Genomic DNA, 21937 nt, shown 5'->3' on the forward strand with positions numbered 1-21937 from the left:
AAGTGTCAGATTAGCTACACAGTTATGACAAATCTTGAATCAGGTGTCCACACCTTTAGGGCAGAATTGTTATTTAGCCACAGTCCACTCGTGTTTTAGCTTCTTTGATGTGTGTAGTTTACGCCTATTTTTGGTTGATCTTTGTCGCCACCATGCGGCTACTTTTGTATTTGACGTTGATGACCACTTTTGTTCATATTAAAACATATTTACCGCTTGTCGTCTACTTTACTAAAATGTTATCGCGTCAAGTGTGTAGAAATGTTCATTAAGATTGATTTTATGTACATATAGGATAATCTCGTTTCGTATTTGCAGGTTTACGTCTCATATTGTTTTTGTAACTACGGTAACATTGTTTTTTTTACAAGAAACATTCATTACCAACAAACAAAAAAATACTACATTCACACACTTACTTCAAATTTTACAAGTTCTGTTATTTACCGCAAATTGTCCAAGAATTTTTAAAAAAGAGAGCGGAACTATTGTTTACGTTAAGGGGAATTGTTTGAGGGTAGAAACCGGAAATCAGTCGATTTTCCAACATGGTGACACCCATGAAGACTAATCTCTGAAGGAGACATGTAACACAGGGTGAGTATTTTACGAAACATGAAGTAAACGGAGAAAATAGTATTTTACTTGTGTTAGTTATTCAACCTAACTGGTATTTAATATCCATTCCCAGATCAGTATTACTTATAGTGTTCATAATTCATAGAGTTACTAACAATTAAAATGTGTTCATTAAAAAAAAGGGAAACTGATTCAAAAAATTGTGTGTTGACTACCTTATGTTTCCCCATGCAGTTCCGATGTTTTTCTAATGACATCACCATCATGAAGGGTGCAAACTGTCTGGTCCAGCTGCAGAGGCTTATTAGGCTGCTGGGCCAGTCCGGCTCTTCTGCAGCCCAATATGGCGCTCTGCCCCAGTTTGGTCATCCTCATGTGCTGCACAACACACAATACCAGGTAAACACTGCACATATAAGACTCAACATCAATCCCATGGATGTAGACGTAAAGTTCTTCCATTATCATGCTAGATGCTGAGGCGTTTCCACTGCAGCCCTCTGTGCTCTAAAGGTCGCCGAGTGCCGGTAGAATTCGTCAGTAAGGGCGACGGCGAGAACCAATCCGTGGTCCTTTTGGACCTCTTTGAGCAGCTTGCCCCGGATATCAAAAGCAAGGCCTCCTTCACTAAGGTGGTGGACTTCTTCACCAAGGCCGACGTGAGACGGCGGGGTCACGTGGAGTTTATCTACGCTGCTCTTAAGAGGATGCCCGAGTTTGGTGTGGAGAAAGACTTGGCCGTCTACAACAAGCTCCTGGATGTTTTTCCCAAGGAGGTGTTTGTGCCCAGGAACTTCATCCAGCGCATGTTCAACCACTACCCCCGACAACAGGAGTGTGCGGTGCAGATACTAGAACAGATGGAGAACTACGGTGTGTGTCCAACAAAGAAAGTTCTCAAACATATTTTCTAGAGCTGGAATTATTTTTTTTTACAGGAATCACACCGAACATGGAAACTAAGGTGCTGCTGGTGCAGATATTTGGAGAGAAGGGTCATCCTGTGAGGAAATACCAGCGCATAATGTACTGGTTCCCTAGATTCAAACACGCCAACCCCTTCCCCGTCCCACATCAGCTGCCCGGAGACTCAGTGGATCTGGCTCGCTTCAGCCTCAAACGCATCGCCAATGACCTGGATGCTGCTGTCACTGTTTATCAGGTGAGTTGTTAAAGCTACAACATATGTAGAAGCCCTTTTTTATAGAAGGGATATAACTGTTGTCCTCACCAGATCCCCATCGTCACAGAGAGTGAGAATCAGACCAGTCTTCCACTTATTGTAGGTATGTGCACGCTTCTTTCTTTCCATTACTCTCTGTCATGCATGTTGACAGTTTGTTGTGCTCCATCAGGCATACAGAGTCCCAACCAGATGGAGCTCCTAGCCAAACATAACCCCAGCAAGCCAGTGTTTGTGGAAGGACCCTTCCGGCTGTGGCTGAGGAAAACGTGTGTCCACTATTACATTCTCCGAGCTGACCCCACGCCGCCCGAGGAGAAGGTGACACAAACTTTGGGTCAAAGCTTTTCTCAGCTCGGCTGACTCTTCAGTGTTTCTCCAGGTGGAGGAACCCTATGATCCAGAGCGCTCCTTCGGCTACCCTCTGCAGCTAGACCTCAGCTATGACCGTGACTTTGGAGACTTAGAGACATTTGACGTAGAAGACCGTGAGATGTTCACATTTTGTCAGCAGCTATAAAAGTGTATCCTCTAGCGTGTGTTTGTACCCACAGTGGATGAAGGGCCAGTGTTTGCCATGTGTATGACCAGCCAGGGAGACCAGGCCACCCTTAACCAGTGGATCTCCAGCCTCCAGGAGACCAACCCTATCCTGGGTCACATCCCGACCCTCTTTCGCCTGGAATCCGGCCCCACAGAGCTCCAGGCCGGAGCCCAGAAGGACACGGACCAACATCACGGCGATGGTCCAGAAGCCCAAAGGGACAAGTCCACCCCAGAAGAGGAGGAAGAGGAGCTGAAAAGTAGTAGTGGGATGACGAGGTGAGGAAGACATCACATCATGAAGTAGGAGGAACTGGCTCTGAATGACTCTCAATAAGTTATATGGACAAAATGCAGAAACAACAAATAAATTCACAACAAGGACGAGTCACGTTTGTCTTTGTTTCCTAACCTAGCAAAATCAGACCGTACAGAAAGTAGAAAATGTTTTATTTTTTGAAAGGCGTTTGAAAACATTCCCTTTGAACTGGTAAACAAGACACTTGGAGAGGATCCCTTGCAGCCATTGACAAGGAGGAATTCTCTCCAGCAAAGCCAATGATGCAATAAATAATAAATAAAGGTTACTGAAAAATGTGGACATTTGGCATCTCAAATACAGTATTTTTGTATTTACAACTGTCACAAAACCAGGGCCTAGTACCGTATTTTTCGGAGTATAAGTCGCTCCGGAGTATAAGTCGCACCGGCCGAAAATGCATAATAAAGAAGGAAAAAAACATAAGTCGCACTGGAGTTTAAGTCGCATTTTCTGGGGAAATGTATGTGATAAAACCCTACACCAAAATAGACATTTGAAAGGCAATTTAAAATAAATTAAGAATAGTGAACAACAGGCTGAATAAGTGTACGTTATATGACGCATAAATAACCAACTGAGAATGTGCCTGGTATGTTAACCAGGCACATGGTATGGTAAGAGTCATTCAATTAACTATAACATATAGAACATGCTATAAGTTTACCAAACAATCTGTCACCCCTAATCGCTAAATCCGATGAAATCTTATACGTCTAGTCTCTTACGTGAATGAGCTAAATAATATTATTTGATATTTTACGGTAATGTGTTAATAATTTCACACAAGTCGCACCCCCGGCCAAACTATGAAAAAAACTGCGACTTACAGTCCGAAAAATACAGTAATTGTAGTTATTATTGTGTATTGGATGCATACAAATACAGTGGTACCTCGGTTTTTCTGTACTCCGCTTGACAAAAATTATTGCTAAAAATGTCTATTTTCATATAATGCCTCAGTTATAACACCAAACTTTACAAAGTAGTCTGCCATTCAGAATCCCCACGCAGTGACGACTCAGAAGAATCGATAGTTTTTACAGTTGGCACACTATAGACAGGTAATCTTTTGATCATCTTTATTGTGTGTTTGTGGGTAGTTAATTTGTTCATAGAACGCACACAGACCGATGAACAATTCCGTGTCTGTCTCATTCCTTCCTATTAAGCACTTTGTTCCTTGTGTGGATGGGTCCTTCGAGCGCACTACGTATTTCTCAGTTTTAGGCAAATACCCTTTTAGTTTGTGCTTTTCTTATAGAGTGCGGCTGCAAAATACCCCACTACTGGGCCGAAGAATGTTACAAGTGACAGCACTTTGATAAAGGTGAGAAACACTATTGAATTTGAGAAAAAACTCAGAAGTACTAAATGTATCATCTGTTACTATAGGATTGTCATGTAAAGGTTCCTAGTTAAGAGGTTTCAGAGGGAAAATATTAAAAGGGGACACTACAAAAAAGGAAGCCAGGCAAGAGTGTGTAATGATTGTACCTGCTGCTGACATATACAGTAAAGTTCAAGTGGGCAGGTTTACACATCTAACCTCTTTAAAGTTAACTTTGTAAAGGACTACACTAGAATGAAACATACTGTATAAGGTCAAGCAAACGTGCTGTGTCGTAGGTTCAGCATGTGGTCAGTTTCCTTGAAGATCACACTTTTTAAAGCGTATTGCACACCTCTGTATTTTGCCCACCTGTGGTGTCGGTGTAAACAAGCCAGTGTTAGAAAGCTCATAGTGGCTTACAATGACAGCATAAGGCTGCTGCTGAGAGCCTCAAGGAGCTCCAGTCCAAGCCAAATGTCAGTGTTGGGGTCCCAACCTGTTCTGCAACTTTATGTAATCTCATGTATAGGTTCATGTGTATAACAGCTGATTATGAAAATGTATTAAATGGTCTGACGAACCCTATTCAGAGTTTTGTCAGATTTACATCGGGACTGTGGAACCATGCCTGTATGCTGGACATAGAACACAGGTGTCAAACCCAAGGCTACATCATTGTATGTGGCTCGCAAAAGCCTGGAAAAAATGTGCATCCATAACATACTTCATTTCTTTAAAACTAAATGTATTCATTCTTTCCTTTTTGACAGAAAAATACATGTACTGCATGCAGTTGCATAACTTTTTTTAATTTAAAATGTAATAATGCAAAAAATATATTATATATTCCACCAAATTTATAAAGAAATTATTTACTCAAATATCTACTTGATTTATATGAACCATCAAATTGTATACCATAATAATGAAGATAGATTGTACAGTAAAAAACTCAGTTGCCAGAATTTTACCGTAACACCGAACATTTTACGGTAAAATTCTGGCAACGGAGGTGCCAGTTTTTTACCGATTTTTTTGTTGTTGCAGTGTACGTAAAAAATATATAAAAATGCGTAGGCAATTGTGTAATATTATATTAAGGCGACTCCTTATACATTTATATTAAAATATTATTCCGTTACAAACGGCCCTCTGAGGGCAGCCATAACTGCGATGTGGGCCTCAATAAAAACTAGTTTGACAGCCCTGACATAGAATATTGTGGAGGTTTTTGTATTTTCTGATTTTAATTATTTTTCTGTGTTATTCTGCTGCTTGTATTGCTTTTACTTATGTTATTGTGCTGTTTTTTCTGTGATATGGATACCCCTGGATCTGAAACAAATGATATACATATACTTATGTACATACATACACACATATGCATACATATACATTTGTACACATATACTGTATATATATATTAGGGCTGTGAATCTTTGGGTGTCCCACGATTCGATTCAATATCGATTCTTGGGGTCACGATTCGATTCAAAATCTTTTCTTTTCTTTTTTCAATTCAACACGATTCTCGATTCAAAAACGATTTTTCCCCGATTCAAAACGATTCTCTATTCATTCAATACATAAGATTTCAGCAGGATCTACCCCAGTCTGCTGACATGCAAGCAGAGTAGTAGATTTTTATAAAAAGCTTTTATAATTGTAAAGGGCAATGTTTTATCAATTGATTGCAATAATGTAAATTTGTTTTAACTATTAAATGAACCAAAAACATGACTTATTTTATCTTTGTGAAAATATTGGACACAGTGTGTTGTCAAGCTTATGAGATGGGATGCAAGTGTAAGCCACTGTGACACTATTGTTAATTATTTTTTATAAATGTCTAATGATAATGTCAACGAGAGATTTTTAATCACTGCTATGATGAAATTGTAACTAATATTGATACTGTTGTTGATAATATTAATTTTTGTTTCACTACTTTTGGTTTGTTCTGTGTCGTGTTTGTGTCTCCTCTCAATTGCTGTGTATTGTAATTCTGAGTGTTGCTGGGTCGGGTTTGGTTTTGGAATTGGTTTGCATTGTTATGGTATTGCTGTGTATTGTTTTGTTGGATTGATTAATAAAAAATTTTTAAAAAATTGAAATTAAAAAAAAAAAATAGATTTTTTTAAAACGAGAATCGATTCTGAATCGCAGAACGTGAGAATCGCAATTCGAATTCGAATCGATTTTTTCCCACACCCCTAATTATATATATATATATATATATATATATATATATATATATATATATATATATATATATATATATATATATATATATATATATATATATATATACAGTAAAGGCCAAAAGTTTGGACACACCTTCTCCTCATTCAACACGTTTTCTTTATTTTCATGACTATTTACGTTGTAGATTTTCACTGAAGGCATCAAAATGAATGAACACGTGGACTTATGTACTTAACAAAAAAGGTGAAATAACTGAAAACATGTTTTATGTTCTAGTTTCTTCAAAATAACCACCGTTTGCTCTGATTACTGCTTGGCACTCTCTCGATGAGCTTCAAGCACACCTGTGAAGTGAAAACCATTTCAGGTGACTACCTCCTGAAGCTCATCGAGAGAATGCCAAGAGTGTGCGAAAAGTAATCAGAGCAAAGGGTGGCTATTTTGAAGAAACTAGAATATAAAACATGTTTTCAGTTATTTCACCTTTTTTTGTTAAGTACATAACTCCACATGTGTTCATTCATAGTGTTGATGCCTTCAGTGACAATCTACAATGTCATGAAAATAAAGAAAACGCATGAATGAGGTGTGTCCAAACTTTTGGCCTTTACTGTACATATACACGTACATATATATACACTCACACATATATATACACACACACACACTATATATAGTGGGTTATACACACACACACACACACACACGTGGCTCTTCTGTCCCCTCTCTTGAAAAAGTGATGATAAATATTCATATATCCTTGTCATTTATACAGTATCTATTTGACATTGTTATTCTCTATAAAATTTGTTTTGGGTTGATAATTTTTGGAATGGATCAATTTGATTTGCATTATTTCTAATGGGATAACTATTAGATTTTCGTACAATTCGAGGTACCACGGTATGCTTCTTTTTGCCCTTCTCTGCCAACACAGGTTCAGATGTCTTACAAAACATGACAGGATATTAAAAAAAAATATTAAGTGCTTAGAGTACTGTCAAAGATGCACAAAATAATATATACATTTCTTCAACAACAAATTATCCGTTATTTTGCTCATTGGGTGGGTTCATCCAAATACATGCCACGATTTTCCAAGCGTAGCACACTTGATGGCATGTGAAAACCTAATTTAAGTGTGTGGGCGGTGTTCAAATTCATTGTTTTGTCTTTATTTTTTTTAAACAAAAGATCCATCCATCCATCCATTTGCTGCTGCTCATTCGAGTCCAAATCGCGGGGGTAGCAGTCTAAGCAAAGATGTCCAGACCTCCCAGTCCCCGGCCACCACCTCTAGTTCTACCGCGGGACACCGAGGCATTTCTCGCCAGCTGTGCCCTGAGGCCTCCTCTCACCTGGATATGCCCCAAACACCTCATCAGGAGGCGTTCAGGAGGCATCCGTAGTAGATGCCTGAGCCACCTCAGCTGGCTCCTCTCGACGTGAAGGAGCAGCGGCTCTACTCGGAGCCTCTCCCGAAAAACCAAGCTCCTCACCCTATCTCTGACGGTGGTCCCAGACATCCTGCAGAGGAAACTCATTTCTGCCGCTTGTATTCGCGACCTTGTCCTTTCGGTCATTACCCAAAGCTTGTGACCATAGGTGAGGGTAGGAACGTGAACTGACCAGTAAATCAAGAGCTTTGCCCTCTGGCTCAGCTCCTTCTTCACCACAACAAACCGGTTCAGTGACTGCACCGGTCCGTCTGTCAATCTCACATTCCATTCTTTCCTCACTTGTGAACAGGACCCCGATATACTTAAACTCCTCCACTTGAGACAGAACTTCACTCCCAACCCGAGGGGGGGTGCAGTCCACCCTTTTGCGACTAAGAACCATGGCCTCAGATTTGGAGGTACTGATCCTCAAGTCAGCAGCTTCACACTCGGCTGCAAACCGCCCCAGTGAATGCTGAAGGTCCCAGCCTGATGAAGCAAACAGGACCACATCTGCAAAAAGCAGAGATGCGATCCTCTGTCCACCAAACTGGGAACCCTCCACACCATGACTGCGCCTAGAAATTCTGTCCATAAAGATAACGAACAGGACCATTGACAAAGGGCAGCCCTGGTGCAGTTCAACGTCTGACATGACCAAATGACCCGTAGCAATGGACCGTGGACCCCGTACTCCTGGAGCACCCCGCACAGGATACCGACAGGGACACGATCGAATGCCTTCTCCAAATCCACAAAACACATGTCGACTGGTTAAGCAAACTCCCATGACCTCTCCAATACCCTAGCGAGGGTATAAAGATGGTCCTTTTGTTTCACGACAAGGATGAAAACTGCATTGTTCCTCCTGAATCCAAAGCTCAACTAACGGCTGGAATAAACTATCCCCGGGTGGTTGAGCAGTGTGATCCCTCTATAATTGGAACACACCCTACGGTCCTCCTTATTGAAAAGAGGACACCACTACCCCAATCTGCCAATCCAGATGGACTGCCCCAGACTTTCACGTGATGTTGAAGAAACAAATGAAGACAATAAATAAACAAGGTAGAGTTATGTAGAGTTACTCTCTTCTGATTGGGGCGGTGGGGGGGAACCTGCACGTACGTCACTTCCCATATGTTTCTGTAAAACAAATGTGAGGAAAAACACACGTTAGTATAAACATACTTCATAAAAAAATTTCGGCTGCAATTTACAAAAGGAAACATACATTTTTGATCCCCCGCTGAATTGATAAGTTTAACCCTTTATAAAGTTTTATTGTAAGAGAGACAGAATAAGGAAAAAGGTATTCGATTATTTACAAACCAACAAGAAAAATGATGGTGTCCGTGAAGCACACAAATTAGCAACTTTTCCATTCAAACCTCTCCCGACACCATGGGCAAGACCAAAGAGCTGTCAAAGGACCTCAAAGACAAGATTGTGGACCTGCACAAGACTGGAATTGATTTAAAGACCAACAATAAGCTTTTGTTGAGAAATAGACTACAATTGGTGCATCCCATCCATCTATTTTTACCACTTGTCCTTCTCTGGATTGTTGGGGGGCTGGAGCTCATCCCAGATAATTTGTAAATGTAAGAAATACAAGATAGCAATCATTAGACTCTTGAACGCATCATAATTAAATTATCCCCTCAACTTCCCCCAAAATGGATTAACTCGCTGGAATTAAAAAGACAATATAACATACATCCATAAACGTGGACGCATGTGAAAAAGTGCAATATATTTATCTGTACAGTAATCTATTTATTTATTTATATATATTTATTTATTTTATTTATATTTATTTATTTATATATGCACCTTATTGCTTTTTTATCCTGCACTACCATGAGCTTATGTAACGAAATTTCGTTCTTATCTGTGCTGTAAAGTTCAAATTTGAAAGACAATAAAAAAGAAGTCTAAGTCTAATTTACCCTCGCTCTGGAGCCCCATGCAAGATTTCACCTTGGTGATGATTGTGAGAAAGGTGAGGGACTAGCACGGAATTACAATGGAGGAACGGTTTAATAATGTGAAAGGACCAGAGTCACCGATATAACTACCGGTATTAGTAACACACAATTAATACAAATGAGTAATGAGATCTAACAAGGTCCCCCTGCTGAAGCCCAGATGGAAGTTGATCATCAACATCTGAATGAATCAAACAAGGCTTTGGAGAATGTGATGCGGTCACATGATGACACCAGCATTGAGATCTTGGGCATCACATGGACTTAACGTTTTTGGAGGCAGACAAATGCAGAATATCATTCCAAAAACAGCATCCCAATTGTCAAACATGGAAATGAAAAACATTCTGCTTGGGGCTTTTTTTTTGGACCAAAATCGCCACAGAGCTTTGCAACCCTGTGACCAACTTAAAAAAAAAAACATCTGATCTCTGTGCTTGTCAACAAGGGGTTTCTACACCAACAACTAAATCATAAGCAAATACTTATTCCCCTCAATCAAATACTAAAAAAATAGTTTATAACCTTTACTTAAAGTTATATTTTGACATTCCGTCTCTCTCTGTTACAATGAAACTAGGGCTGCAACGATTAATCGACTGAATCGATTGATTTGATTTGGAAAAAAAGCTTTGATTTATATTCTGTGGCTTTGATTAATCGTTTTAAGAGTGTAAAAAATAAAAATAATATTAAATCTGGACTGCAGTGAGTGCCCAGAGCTATAAATATGTGGACATAGATTCCACACGGCCACTAAAATAGAGCGCACATGAGAGCGGAGGTTTGTGTGTGCTGTGATCTGTGTGGCAGCTAACACTTTTTTTTTTTTTTATTAATGCACACATGTTAAAAGAAGGAAGAATGTGGCAGCAGAATTTTTTTTATTTTAATCTTTTTTCACAAAAATACACATTGAAGCTACAAAGTGTGTTTTACCCGATTACTTGATTAATCAAACAAACTAATCAATAGATTACTCGATTACAAAAATAATCGATAACTGCAGCCTTAAAAACCACCACAAAAATCTGAATTGTTCGTATCTTTTTTTAAGGGAGCAAAACTGCGGAATTAACAGGGTCGAATACTCATTTCCTTCTCTATACATTTAACCACATGTCATGATGTCAATGTAACACAGGTAAAAAAAAATTGTTTTTATAGCAGGGGTCTCCAACCCATCGCTCGCGAGGGAGTTAAAATCCATCCATTTTTATCGGCGTGTCCCTCTCAGAGCCGCAGGGGGGAGTTGGAGCCTTTCGCTGCTGCACTCGGGCGGAAAGCAGGGTACACCCTGGACAAGTCGCCACCTCATCGCAAGGCCAACACAGATAACGTAAAAAAACAAAAATGCAACACCATGAGAAAATTTAAATATAAAAATGTTAGAGCGACGAAAATAACTTAAATTGCATGCATTTATTTGTGACAAATAAAGTCAGTAGTCAATGGAGAAGAGAAGGGGAGAGGCAAAGTGTGCCTGAGTGAGCAGCAGACATAGCGCTGTTTGCACTTACAGCCTAGGAAAGATGCTACGTTCGCATAAACTCTGTGGAAAGTCTAGTAATTTGTTGGACAGACAGATGAGAAATGGCAACAAAAGTATCAATCCCACTGGGGTGAGTTTTTCCTTGCCCGTATGTGGGCTCTGTACCGAGGATGTCGTTGTGGCTTGTACAGCCCTTTGAGACACTTGTGATTTAGGGCTATATAAATAAACATTGATTGATTGATTGATTGAATCAATTTGGCTAGTATCGATCCGATACCAATACCCACCTTGGTATCGACACTATCGGTACAGACATCGATACGCCCAGTGTGCAGAACTCATTGTATATTGCTTGCACTATTGGAATTAGTCACCTCTTGACAAAGCAAAATACTGATGCCACTACGACATGAGGTGTCCAGGCTGGTCTGTCCGTGTTAAAATGATCAAATTTCACCTAATAGTTCTGAATAGTACTAGTTATTTACTACAAATAGTATAGCTTTGTTTATCTGTCTCTATCAGCGACGCATAGTGAAAGGCAGAGAAAAGAGTCACCATGGCAACTACAGAACTACAACACATTCAAGCTATAAAGTGTATTAAGGCACGAGGATGACATCTTACCCTGCAGAGTAGCTCCATGCTGCTGAAGCTGGCTGGTGAAAAAGCGCTCCCGTTGGGACACCTGCTCATCCCAGGCCTCCAAGATGCATCGTCGCTCGGCGGGCTCCAGGGTGAGTGTCTGCGGGTGTGCCTCCTCGATATGTGCCCGGACCCCCTCCAGGCTGTGGGAGTACTGAAGGTTACCGCACACCATGCAGACCAGCAGCTGGTTGAGGGGGTCGTAGTCCATGAGGTAGATGTTCCTCCACGTGGGCTCTGATATGAAACCCTCCTCACTGCTAGGATGGTGCTCGTCGTTGGCAAAGAAAAGCTCGCCTGAGCAAGCCAGACAGACATAATTAGCTTTTACTGACAATTCAGTCTCTTCTGATTTAAATTGTGTCTATACTTCACTTTTAAGTGGCACTGAGTAGGCCTCAGTCTGCATTGAATTGCTGCAACAAAACAAAAACATTTGATGTGACAACTATAACACACAAAATACCAAGACCAGCAAAATAAAGTACCTGATGAGATGTTCTGACTCTTCACTTAAAGGATCGGAGGTCAACCACTGATTGGAATCCTGATGTGATTACAACACAAAGTGCATTGTATGTGAAACAGTTATGTAAAATAAGCTTAAAGTTTGCCTTTATCAGGCTAGAATGAATGTTGGCCAACTACTCAAAGGGAATACAATCCCAATAACACAGTCAAATAGACTTTTTAAGAAGATATTTCAATGTGAAGATGACAAATTGGGCCTGAATTTTAACATATCGTCATTTCAACTTGCAATAGCAGCTTTTTGACAAGGAGATTAGTGTGTGCCGTTGCCACGGTGGCCCCGGCTGACCTACTTCAGTAGCCCTGAACATCTCTGTAAAAAAAATTTTTTTTTTAATGAAGAAATATTCATTGTCAATAGGTTGTACCTGCAGGATGGGTTTGCAGTTGGAAGCTGTCCTCGAAGCCATCCCCTGATCCCCAACAGCCTTCCTGGCTCTTTGCTCCTTCTTTTTGATCCTCCAGTACTCCCTCTTCCTCTTCTGAAAGTCCTCCTTGGACTCCCTAGGAAGAGGCTTCGGAGGACCCACAGTGCTTAAAAATCCCAGTGCTTGGAAATGTTTTGTGCTCTGGGTGATTTTAATTGGACGCAGAGTGGTGTTTGTGGAAGGACCAGGGGGTTCGATAGGGTGCAGATTAATGCTGGAAAGAGGGTTTTCTGGGGGCTTTAGGGTCGGGAGGAAATCATTGCTTCTGGATATCCACTTAAGTGAAGCTGACGTTGTGTATGGCTCGTTCACATCACATGGCTCACTGGTGACGGTGGGCTTTACTTTGATTGTGTCCACTGACTGCTCGGCACTACAAGACAAGGACCTGAGAACCAGTCGAGTGGGAATTTTTCTCCCTGTAGAAAAGGAAGGGATGGAGGCTTTGGGGAGAACTTTTGCTGGGGCCTTCACAACTTTGATGGATTTGATGGCGAGAGCTGGGCCCTGAAAGGCAAAACACAAAATGATGACTTCCTGCAACATGGAGATTCACACAAGTACTGGGACATCTCAAGTTCTTCCACACTAAACCCATACAAGAACATAGAAGTTGGAAGCAAAAGACCTAAAATTTGAGGATAAATCAGAAGAACCACAAGACTTATTGATTACCAGACATTTCCTAAGACTTTTACCTTGGTGTTGGCGAGTGATAAGATCTACTCAGTTTCAAACGCCCCCCTGCGCCCCAACTAAGTACTATTTTTGCTGCTGCAGTGTCGAATCCCAGAGAGACGTTTACAGTCTCTGTTACATTTTTACACAAAGCGCTCTAGACATGACAATTTCTAGAAAATCATAAAACAAACGGTCACCTGGTTTTTCAAACGAGCCCTCTGCTGCCTCTTCATGAGCTTCCAGTACTCCCTCTTCTGCTGCAGACTGCTCATGGCGCTCTGCTCCACTCTGTCCAATGCCTGCCGACAACCACCGATGATTTGGTTTTGTCTACTGTGCTGGGAGAGGTGATGGAGCTTGGGTGGCTCTGTTGAGCGGTAGTTCTGATTGGATACTGCCCTGGTGGGACGAAGCCTGGGGGTGTCTGCCCGATTGACCAGAGGAGTGCTTTGGGGTGAGCGCTTACATGTGGGCTGCAGGAGGACCATGTCTGAGGTAGAAAGAGGAGACGTTTGGCCGTCCTTGAGGAGGGGCTGCGTTTTGACCTCCAGTGTCAGGTCAGCAACGATGGGAGCCACAGGACTTTGATTAGGCCCTAAAGCCTCTTCTTTAATCTCAGCCTTAATGTGGGGTTCTTCGTTTTTACACTCACTGTGGACGGTGCTTAGTGACTCCTCCAGCAGCCTCTTCATGGAGGCCACAGCTAGCAGAGTGGTAGCCTGGCTGTCTGCAGCCACAGCTGGGTCTGGCTCAGGCTGGGGCACTGGAGGTGATGGGGAGGCTGGAGGTTTGAGGTCTGGACATATGGCTGCTTGAGGGACACAACTTAGGTCAGCTGCTGGTGTGGGCTCCTGTTTGATGGCATATAAAAGTGGCGTGACAGGCTGGCTGTCGTTAAAAATAGGCGCTTGGTTTCCTGGACGCCCCACTGGAGGCCTGCTTGGTGCCACAGTGGTTGTTGCTGCTTCTTGTCTCATGGCTTTCCTCCTCTGCAGTGTTGCTGCATGTCTCGCCTCAGAGACACTTTGCCTCAGTCGGGCAGCCCGCGCAGCCCGCTGTTGCCGCTTTTTCACCCTCCAGTACTCCCGCTTTTTGGCCATCCTATTCTCCTCCGTTAACACTGGATCCAAGGCGAGCACGCTATTTGACACGGCCATTCTCATGACACAACCACCCTGGGGCGGAGTCCCAAGAAGGGAATTCTGCTGTGTTTGAGGACGAGTAAGAGTGAGATGGCTGTTGGCACTTTGAATGGCTGATGTGTTTGTGCTTTTAGTGGCCAGTCTAGCAAGGGACACGTTCACCTGAGGGAGGTGCTGCTTGACACAAAGAGGTCTCCACTTAGCATCAACAGGATTTGGAGTGTGAAGCCTTTCACCACTTTTAGATGTGTTTTGATACAGGGGAACAAACTGGGGAACGTTATCAGACACCGTCCCATCTTCTTTGATGAAACCCCCGATGATTTCAGACGCTTGGCGCAGGCTGCTTCCTGACGACTGGGCCAGTGCTCGGGCCCTCCTCATGTCCTCCAGGATGTTCTGGTAGCGTCGGACACGTCGCATTAGGGTGTCTTTCTCCTTAAGTCTGGCCTTGGCCTCCATGGTCATCTTTGCGCGCTGTTCTCTCTTTTTAACCCGCCAATACTCCCTTTGTTTTGCAATGATCTGCTCCGGTGTGTCGCAGGAGTCTATTCTAAGAACATGTCTCATGTTAAAAGTTGATGTCAGACATAAGGATTTAAGTTTTAGATGTCTTTGAGCTTCTATAAATCTCTGCCGAGGTGTTCTGCATCTGGGGATCCCTCGAGGGACAGAGGACAGTACAAGATTTGGAGACTTCCTCCCCGAGTTCCCATCAGGAATCCCCATTTTGGAGGCTGTATTCCTATAGGACGTTTGTGTTTTCACCTTTGCAAGAGGATGAGCAGCTTCAGTTCTCTTAGATGTGACATTTCTGTTCTGCGTCCACTCCCTAGCTTTGGCGAGCTTTGCGGCCATTCTGGCTCGCTGCTCTCGTTTTTTCATCCGCCAGTGCTCTCTGCGTAGTGCCGCTCTCTCCTCCTCAGACTGGAGTATAGGGATAGAGTCGGCATTGTTACTTCTCCTCTGAGGTGCTGTGTCTTCAGTTTTGATAAGTGCAAGGTCACACGAAGAGGTCACATCAGGAGGTGAAGGTTTCTGAGAGCATAACGTAATGTGTGTCGTCTGGTGTGATCTGAGTTGCGGTGTGTTTTTAGCTTTGCTGCCATTGGTCAACCTGGTCACAACCCTCTCAGTGGTTTTGGACCTCTGAGACACAGATGAAGTAGAATTCCCCCCCACGGGAGCACTCAGACGGGAAGCTTTAACCAAACTCTCCTGCACTGGTTTCTCTCTTTGCCCCGAAAGCCGGGCTCTCTGTTGTCGCTTCTGGGTTCGCCAGTATTCCCTTCTGCGTGCCAAAGTGGCATCGTCGTATTCGGAGGCAGGTCGGTACCGCTGAGATGCAGATCCACCTTTCCGTTTGATACATGGCATGCTGTTGCCAGCTTGGACGCCCGTCAGATCTCATCAAAATGGCTGGTCACATGGATCCATTCATTCAGTCCTCAATGACACAACTTGGTCTTCTTCATGATGTCATAGTGGGGACAGCATCACATTGGGAATCAGGTGTTCTGAAGGAAGAGGAAGCAGATCAAACATTAGGCATTATGTTCAGTGAGAATAGAACAAGTACTATATGAAACTCTCCTTAGTTGCCCTGTGAACAACAATAAATATTAGTGTTGTCAAATTATCCTTTTAAATCAGATTAATCACATTTTAGAATTTGGATTAATCATGAATAATCACAGTTTATTACTCACTTGCATTATTTAAATAAAATCTACAAAAGAGCCCAATATTTGGACACAAATGCAATGTTATTTTCAGAATGTTATACAGGTGTTTACTTGAATGAATGTCATTTATTTGCTGAAAACTTTGTAACAGTTTTTAAGTATTATTTTCGGGTCTCCCTATGTCTAGCATTAAAAGATTACAGTTGGTACAAAATGCGGCTGCTAGACTTTTGACAAAAACAAGAAAGTTTGATCATATTACGCCTATACTGGCTCACCTGCACTGGCTTCCTGTGCACTTAAGATGTGACTTTAAAGTTCTACTACTTACGTATAAAATACTACACGGTCTAGCTCCAGCCTATCTTGCCGATTGTATTGTACCATATGTCCCGGCAAGAATTTTGCGTTCAAAGAACTCCGGCTTATTAGTGATTCCCAGAGCCCAAAAAAAGTCTGCGGGCTATAGAGCGTTTTCTATTCGGGCTCCAGTACTATGGAATGCCCTCCCGGTAACAGTTAGAGATGCTACCTCAGTAGAAGCATTTAAGTCCCATCTTAAAACTCATTTGTATACTCTAGCCTTTAAATAGACCCCCTTTTTAGACCAGTTGATCTGCCGTTTCTTTTCTTCTCTCCTCTGCTCCCCTCTCCCTTGGGGAGGAGGAGTTGCACAGGTCCGGTGGCCATGGATGAAGTGCTGGCTGTCCAGAGTCGGGACCCTGGGTGGACCGCTAACCTGTGCATCGGTTAGGGACATCTCTGCGCTGCTGACCCGTCTCCGCTCGGGACGGTTTCCTGCTGGCCCCACTATGGACTTGACTCTCGCTGATGTGTTGGATCCACTGTGGACTGGACTTTCACAATATTATGTCAGACCCACTCGACATCCATTGCTTTCGGTCTCCCCTAGAGGGGGGGGTGGGGTTACCCACATATGCGGTCCTCTCCAAGGTTTCTCATAGTCATTCACATCGACGTCCCACTGGGGTGAGTTTTTCCTTGCCCGTATGTGGGCTCTGTACCGAGGATGTCGTTGTGGCTTGTGCAGCCCTTTGAGACACTTGTGATTTAGGGCTATATAAATAAACATTGATTGATTGAAGTGAAATTTGCCAGCGAGCACACCAGTCGGGGTCTACTCACTCATCTTTACACTGACATATGCATTGACCTCATCACTGACCGTATAACGACCAGCGCTGCCTTTAGGGTAACCATCCGCTGTTAAGGTAAAGAAGCATGTAAGGTCAAAATAAGATCAATACATAATTGATGCAATATTTTTTGTGAGGAATCACGAGTGACATTGTAATTTTTGGAAGTCCTTACAAATATACACTACTAAAAAAATGCAAGGGATATTCATGGACAACAACTTTTCCAGGTGAACATACGGTAATTTGAATTCTCTAAATACGGGGACATCGTGTCTAAAGCCTTGCAATGGCTGTTGATCAATTGTTTGGTGTCGTCTTTGTTTTGTGATGTCAAAATGCGAACAGCATGATGAAGAGGACTGTTTAGATATCAATTTTAAATCAAACCAGGACATGTATTGGTCCATTTGTGGATCACACCTGTAAAGATTATACAGTCGCCCCACGCCACATCGAGCGTCGAAGTTTGCTGTTTCACTCTATTGCAGATTATTAGCCTAAAGTAGGCATTTTCAACCATAACAATGGCTAAATGAGCTACAAATATCAATACTACAGTAGTATTGGCCACTAAATGCTGTTCAGTATCGTGGCCACAGATTTGCTCAGTCTAACGCAGCATTACCATATTGGAGTCAACAAATGTAAATGTGACAATGGAGGTGTTATTTCATGTCTTAGAGTGCTCTCACGCTGTTAAAAACGTATACTTTGTTGACATTGGTAACTGTGTCTCTCACCAGATGGCTATGACCTGTGGGGTTCCTCAGGGCTTGATTTTGGGACCCCTATAGCTCAACTTGTACATGCTGCCACTCAGCCAGCTAATACACAGTTTCAATGTGTCCTACCACGCTATGCAGATGACACTCAGATCTGTCTGTCACTGACGGCAGGTCAACTTTGGCCTGTTGATTCACTTTGTCGCTGCATCGAACAGATTAGTGTGTGGATGCAAAACAATTTTCTTCAGCTAAACTCAAACAGAAGTGAAATCGGGAAACTATTATTAGTCGTCTTGAGACCCTCTCCCTGAAACCTAATAATCAGGTTAGAAATTTAAGGGTAATAATGGATTCAGACTTGAACTTTTACAGCCACATTAGGTCAATGGCATCAGCTGCTTTTACCACCTGAAAAATATTGCCAAAATCAGAGGATGATTTCTAAATCAGATTTAGAAAGATTAATCCATGTCTTTGTCTGCAGCGGGTTAGACTACTCTAATGGTCTTCTCATTGAGCTTTCTAAACAAGCTGTAAAGTAGCTGCAGTACATCCAGAATGCTGTTGCTCGAGTTCTGACGAGACCCAGGAAATACAACCATATTAGTCCAGTGCTTAAGTCATTGCACTTGATTCCTGCTGCTCAGAGAATAGACTTTAAAACAGCTTTTCATGGTCTCATGCCAAATTACGTCTCTGACATGTTAGATCCATATAAGTTAAAAGTACCACTGATAGTCACACACACACTAGGTGTGGTGAAATTACTCTCTGCATTTGACCCATCCCCTTGTTCCACCTCCTGGGAGGTGAGGGGAGCAGTGAGCAGCTCTGGAATCATTTTGGTGATTTAACACCCAATTCCAAACCTTGATGCTTGAACCATCTCTCGAAGTCTGAGAACTTCAGGGAGTGGTCCCCCACTGGTGCATAGAGTCAGGTCGAAACATGGTGAGACTGTGTTTCAGTTTCATGCTCTTAATATCTGGAATAGTCTTCCAGAAGATGTAAGATGGGCCTCAACGTTGGCAATGTTCAAAACCAGGCTGAGAACACTTGTATTTAATTGTACAAATGACAACTGAAAGTATTTTAGCTACACTATTTGATTGATTCTAATTTTAATTATGACTATTTTTGTCCATCCATCCATCCATCTTCTTCCGCTTATCAGAGGTCAGGCCGCGGGGGCAGCAGCTTAAGCAGGGAAGCCCAGACTTCCCTCTACCCAGCCACTTCGTCCAGCTCTTTCGGGGGATCCCCAGGCGTTCCCAGGCCAGCCGGGAGACATAGTCTTCCCAATGGCCTCCTACCGGTCGGACGTGCCCTAAACACCTCCCTAGGGAGGCCTTCGGGTGGGATCCTGGCCAGATGCCCGAACCACCTCATCTGGCTCCTCTCGATGTGGAGGAGCAGCGGCTTTACTTTGAGATCCTCCCGGATGGCAGAGCTTCTCACCCTATCTCTAAGGGAGAGCCCCGCCACCCGGCGGAGGAAACTAATTTCAGCCGGTTGTACCTGTGATCTTGTCCTTTCGATCATAACCCAAAGCTCATGACAATAGGTGAGGATGGGAATGTAGATCGACCGGTAAATTGAGAGCTTTGCCTTCCGGCTCAGCTCCTTCTTCACCACAACGGATCGATACAGCGTCTGCATTACTGAAGACGCCGCACCGATCCGCCTGTCGATCTCACAACTATTTTTTATGATTATTTTATTTTCTGATTTTAAATTTGACTTATGATTATTTTATATTTTTATTTTTGCCTTCTTGTAACTTCATGCATATCACTTTAATTGCATTGTGTACGAATTGTGCTCTATAAATAAACTTGCCATGACTGATGTTTTTGAAAAATCGACATCCTATGTATTCTCTAATAATCTGAATGAATCTCACAGTAATAAATACAAACGTACTTTCTCATAAAACAAGAAATGCCACATGTGTGTCCACTTTATGTAAGGTTTGAGAGGATACATGATGTACACACTGAGACTATTAAAAATGGCTAACAGTTGTATTTTTTCACCTACACGTCTTGTTCAACGTAAAAGAAGCCGGAAGTACAAAGGAGTCAGGGTACACGGCCCCTTTAAACGTGTCCTTTTTTTTTAATCACTCTACATTTCTGCCCGTTGACGACAAATATTTACCATTAATCGAACGTTTTCTTGGTTGGTTCAAAACGAAGTCGACAGAGGACTCTGGCACGTTTAAATACACACTAGCGTAAAGAAGACCCGAGTGCGCCATTGGAGAAGGCTACAAGCTATGTCTCACAATGGACATCTTCCTCCTCTTGTCCTCGCCGTCTGCCTGCGCCTACCAGCGAAAAAGAACCCGCGAAAGCAATTAAAGCATGCACGGTCATTTACCTTTTCTTTGGGTTACATCTAACTTTGTCCCCAGGGCGGCTGGGTTTAGGGGAAGGTTTTTTCTTGTTTTGTGGCGCGAGGACAGATCAGGCAGGACACACTGCAGCTCGCTTCCGCCAGCCAACCGTGCTCGGGCTCCCTTGACAACGCACACAAGTACCAGGATGTTGGACCTCAGTGTGTGTGTGTGTGTGTGTGTGTGTGTGTGCGTGTGTGTGGCCGCCATTCTTCACAATGCTATCATAACAAATGTCCATTATCTAATTGATAGGACAAATGTCCCTGCACAAAAGGCCTACACACACACCCAGGATGCATTCTAGACACACAAAATACATAAGAAGGACATTGAGTAATGCATGATTTGATTGTCCAACTTGGAAGAGCAGGACAAAGTGCCATTGATTGACTGACTGACTGACTGACTCACCAGCTGACCTATATTTGACATGCACTGCAAAAAAAAACATATGTCAACAACGCTGTGGTGTGCTGTCAGGGCCAGCAAGGCCTTCTCTGCCAGCCTAACATAACCAGAAATCATGATCATAATTAAAGATAAAAGTAATATTTAATTTATTTTCCCTAACTATCTAAAAGTATTGGCAGCACGGTGGAACAGGGGTTAGTGCATGTGCCTCACAATACGAAGGTCCTGAGTAGTCCTGGGTTGAATCCCGGGCTGGGGATCTTTCTGTGTGGCGTTTGCATGTTCTCCCCGTGACTGCGTGGGTTCCCTCCTGGTACTCTGGCTTCTTCCCACCTCCAAAAACATGCACAGGGGGTACATCACTGAAAAAAGGTTGAGAACCACTGCTCTAGATTACTGTAATTGCTTCTTCCTATACAATTTTTTTAGAAATGTTGCATTGTGCAAATGTAAAAAAAAAATTTTTTTCATAGGCATACAAAATGGTCGGTTTTTGATTTCATAGAAACACTACTTGAAAATTGTACCACGCCTCTTGCCTGAAGTCTGGGATAGGCTCCAGCCTACCCGTGACTCTTAATGAGGATAAGCGATATAGGCTATATTTAGATTAATATTATATTTTCAAAGGAAATTTTTGTTGTTGTTTTTAATTAGGTTTTCGCTTACAATAGTGTTGGAATCTACCACAATTTTCTTTGAATCAGAGTGCACTGTTCAGTAACATGGCCACTGATTGGCTCAGCCTCATGCAGCTTTACTATACAGTATTAAATTCAACAAGTGTTGACTCTAACTCTAATAATGTTAAAACACGGTATGCTCTAGGTATGAAAATATTTGATTTATTTTCAATAATTTCTAATTCGGACCGGCCGGGAACCAACAAATAGTGATAAACACTTTTCCCCCCAAGATAACGCCACTGTAGTCATTCCTGGTTGCAGGAGCTGTGCGCTCTTGTATAACCTCATTTTGTGTTTTTGATGTTTCCCTCTTGTTTTCGGGTGTGTTTTTTGCCTTTTGGGGGCTTTTTTGTGT

The 21937-nt window shown here is 42.4% G+C and overlaps 3 protein-coding genes across 7 annotated transcripts in view; 1 reads left to right on the forward strand and 2 right to left on the reverse strand.

The window, feature by feature from the left end:
- The window catches only part of LOC133661670 (echinoderm microtubule-associated protein-like 3), a 42004-nt gene extending 41811 nt beyond the window's left edge, over window positions 1–193 (reverse strand). For both annotated transcript variants that reach the window (XM_062065054.1, XM_062065055.1), the window contains exon 1: window positions 54–193. The gene's annotated coding sequence lies outside the window, so the exon portion shown is untranslated. The remainder of the gene's footprint in view (window positions 1–53) is intronic.
- A 316-nt stretch (window positions 194–509) lies between these two features.
- Window positions 510–2753, forward strand: LOC133661681 (evolutionarily conserved signaling intermediate in Toll pathway, mitochondrial-like). Of its 2 annotated transcripts, none has more exons than XM_062065075.1 (8): window positions 510–597; window positions 814–978; window positions 1053–1452; window positions 1518–1741; window positions 1814–1865; window positions 1935–2083; window positions 2145–2250; window positions 2317–2753. In XM_062065075.1, the coding sequence occupies exons 2-8, from the start codon at window positions 844–846 to the stop codon at window positions 2586–2588; spliced, it is 1338 nt and encodes a 445-aa protein (XP_061921059.1). In that variant the 5' UTR covers window positions 510–597; window positions 814–843; the 3' UTR covers window positions 2589–2753. The 2 variants fall into 2 exon arrangements, with proteins under 2 accessions (XP_061921059.1, XP_061921060.1); XM_062065076.1 differs by having other exon boundaries at window positions 2145–2240; window positions 2317–2491.
- Window positions 2754–8602: 5849 nt separating this feature from the next.
- On the reverse strand, window positions 8603–20600 carry LOC133661667 (uncharacterized). Of its 3 annotated transcripts, none has more exons than XM_062065050.1 (7): window positions 20467–20600; window positions 13570–16031; window positions 12632–13198; window positions 12221–12279; window positions 12108–12148; window positions 11715–12029; window positions 8603–8747 (listed from the first exon to the last, which is right to left on the reverse strand). In XM_062065050.1, exons 2-7 carry the CDS (start codon window positions 15889–15891, stop codon window positions 8731–8733), a joined length of 3321 nt encoding a protein of 1106 aa, XP_061921034.1. In that variant the 5' UTR covers window positions 15892–16031; window positions 20467–20600; the 3' UTR covers window positions 8603–8730. The 3 variants fall into 3 exon arrangements, with proteins under 3 accessions (XP_061921034.1, XP_061921032.1, XP_061921033.1); XM_062065048.1 differs by lacking the exon at window positions 8603–8747 and adding an exon at window positions 10314–10889; XM_062065049.1 differs by lacking the exon at window positions 8603–8747 and adding an exon at window positions 10314–10905.
- Between the last annotated feature and the right edge of the window lie 1337 nt (window positions 20601–21937).

Source organism: Entelurus aequoreus, linkage group LG12 (genome assembly GCF_033978785.1).
Source record: "Entelurus aequoreus isolate RoL-2023_Sb linkage group LG12, RoL_Eaeq_v1.1, whole genome shotgun sequence".
In the NCBI taxonomy this organism is placed as follows: Eukaryota; Metazoa; Chordata; class Actinopteri; order Syngnathiformes; family Syngnathidae; genus Entelurus; species Entelurus aequoreus.

What these genes read in the sequence shown, in the direction of transcription:
- LOC133661681 (XM_062065075.1), top strand. Translation starts at nt 844, where the DNA reads ATGAAGGGTGCAAACTGTCTGGTCCAGCTGCAGAGGCTTATTAGGCTG. An exon ending in CAGTCTTCCACTTATTGTAG is followed by an intron (nt 1,866 to 1,934) that starts GTATGTGCACGC and finishes GTGCTCCATCAG; the next exon opens with GCATACAGAGTCCCAACCAG. An exon ending in CCACGCCGCCCGAGGAGAAG is followed by an intron (nt 2,084 to 2,144) that starts GTGACACAAACT and finishes GTGTTTCTCCAG; the next exon opens with GTGGAGGAACCCTATGATCC.
- LOC133661667 (XM_062065048.1), bottom strand. Translation starts at nt 15,891, where the DNA reads ATGCCATGTATCAAACGGAAAGGTGGATCTGCATCTCAGCGGTACCGA. An exon ending in GGGCTCGTTTGAAAAACCAG is followed by an intron (nt 13,199 to 13,569) that starts GTGACCGTTTGT and finishes TTTGCCTTTCAG; the next exon opens with GGCCCAGCTCTCGCCATCAA. An exon ending in GCATGGAGCTACTCTGCAGG is followed by an intron (nt 10,890 to 11,714) that starts GTAAGATGTCAT and finishes CGACTTGTCCAG; the next exon opens with GGTGTACCCTGCTTTCCGCC.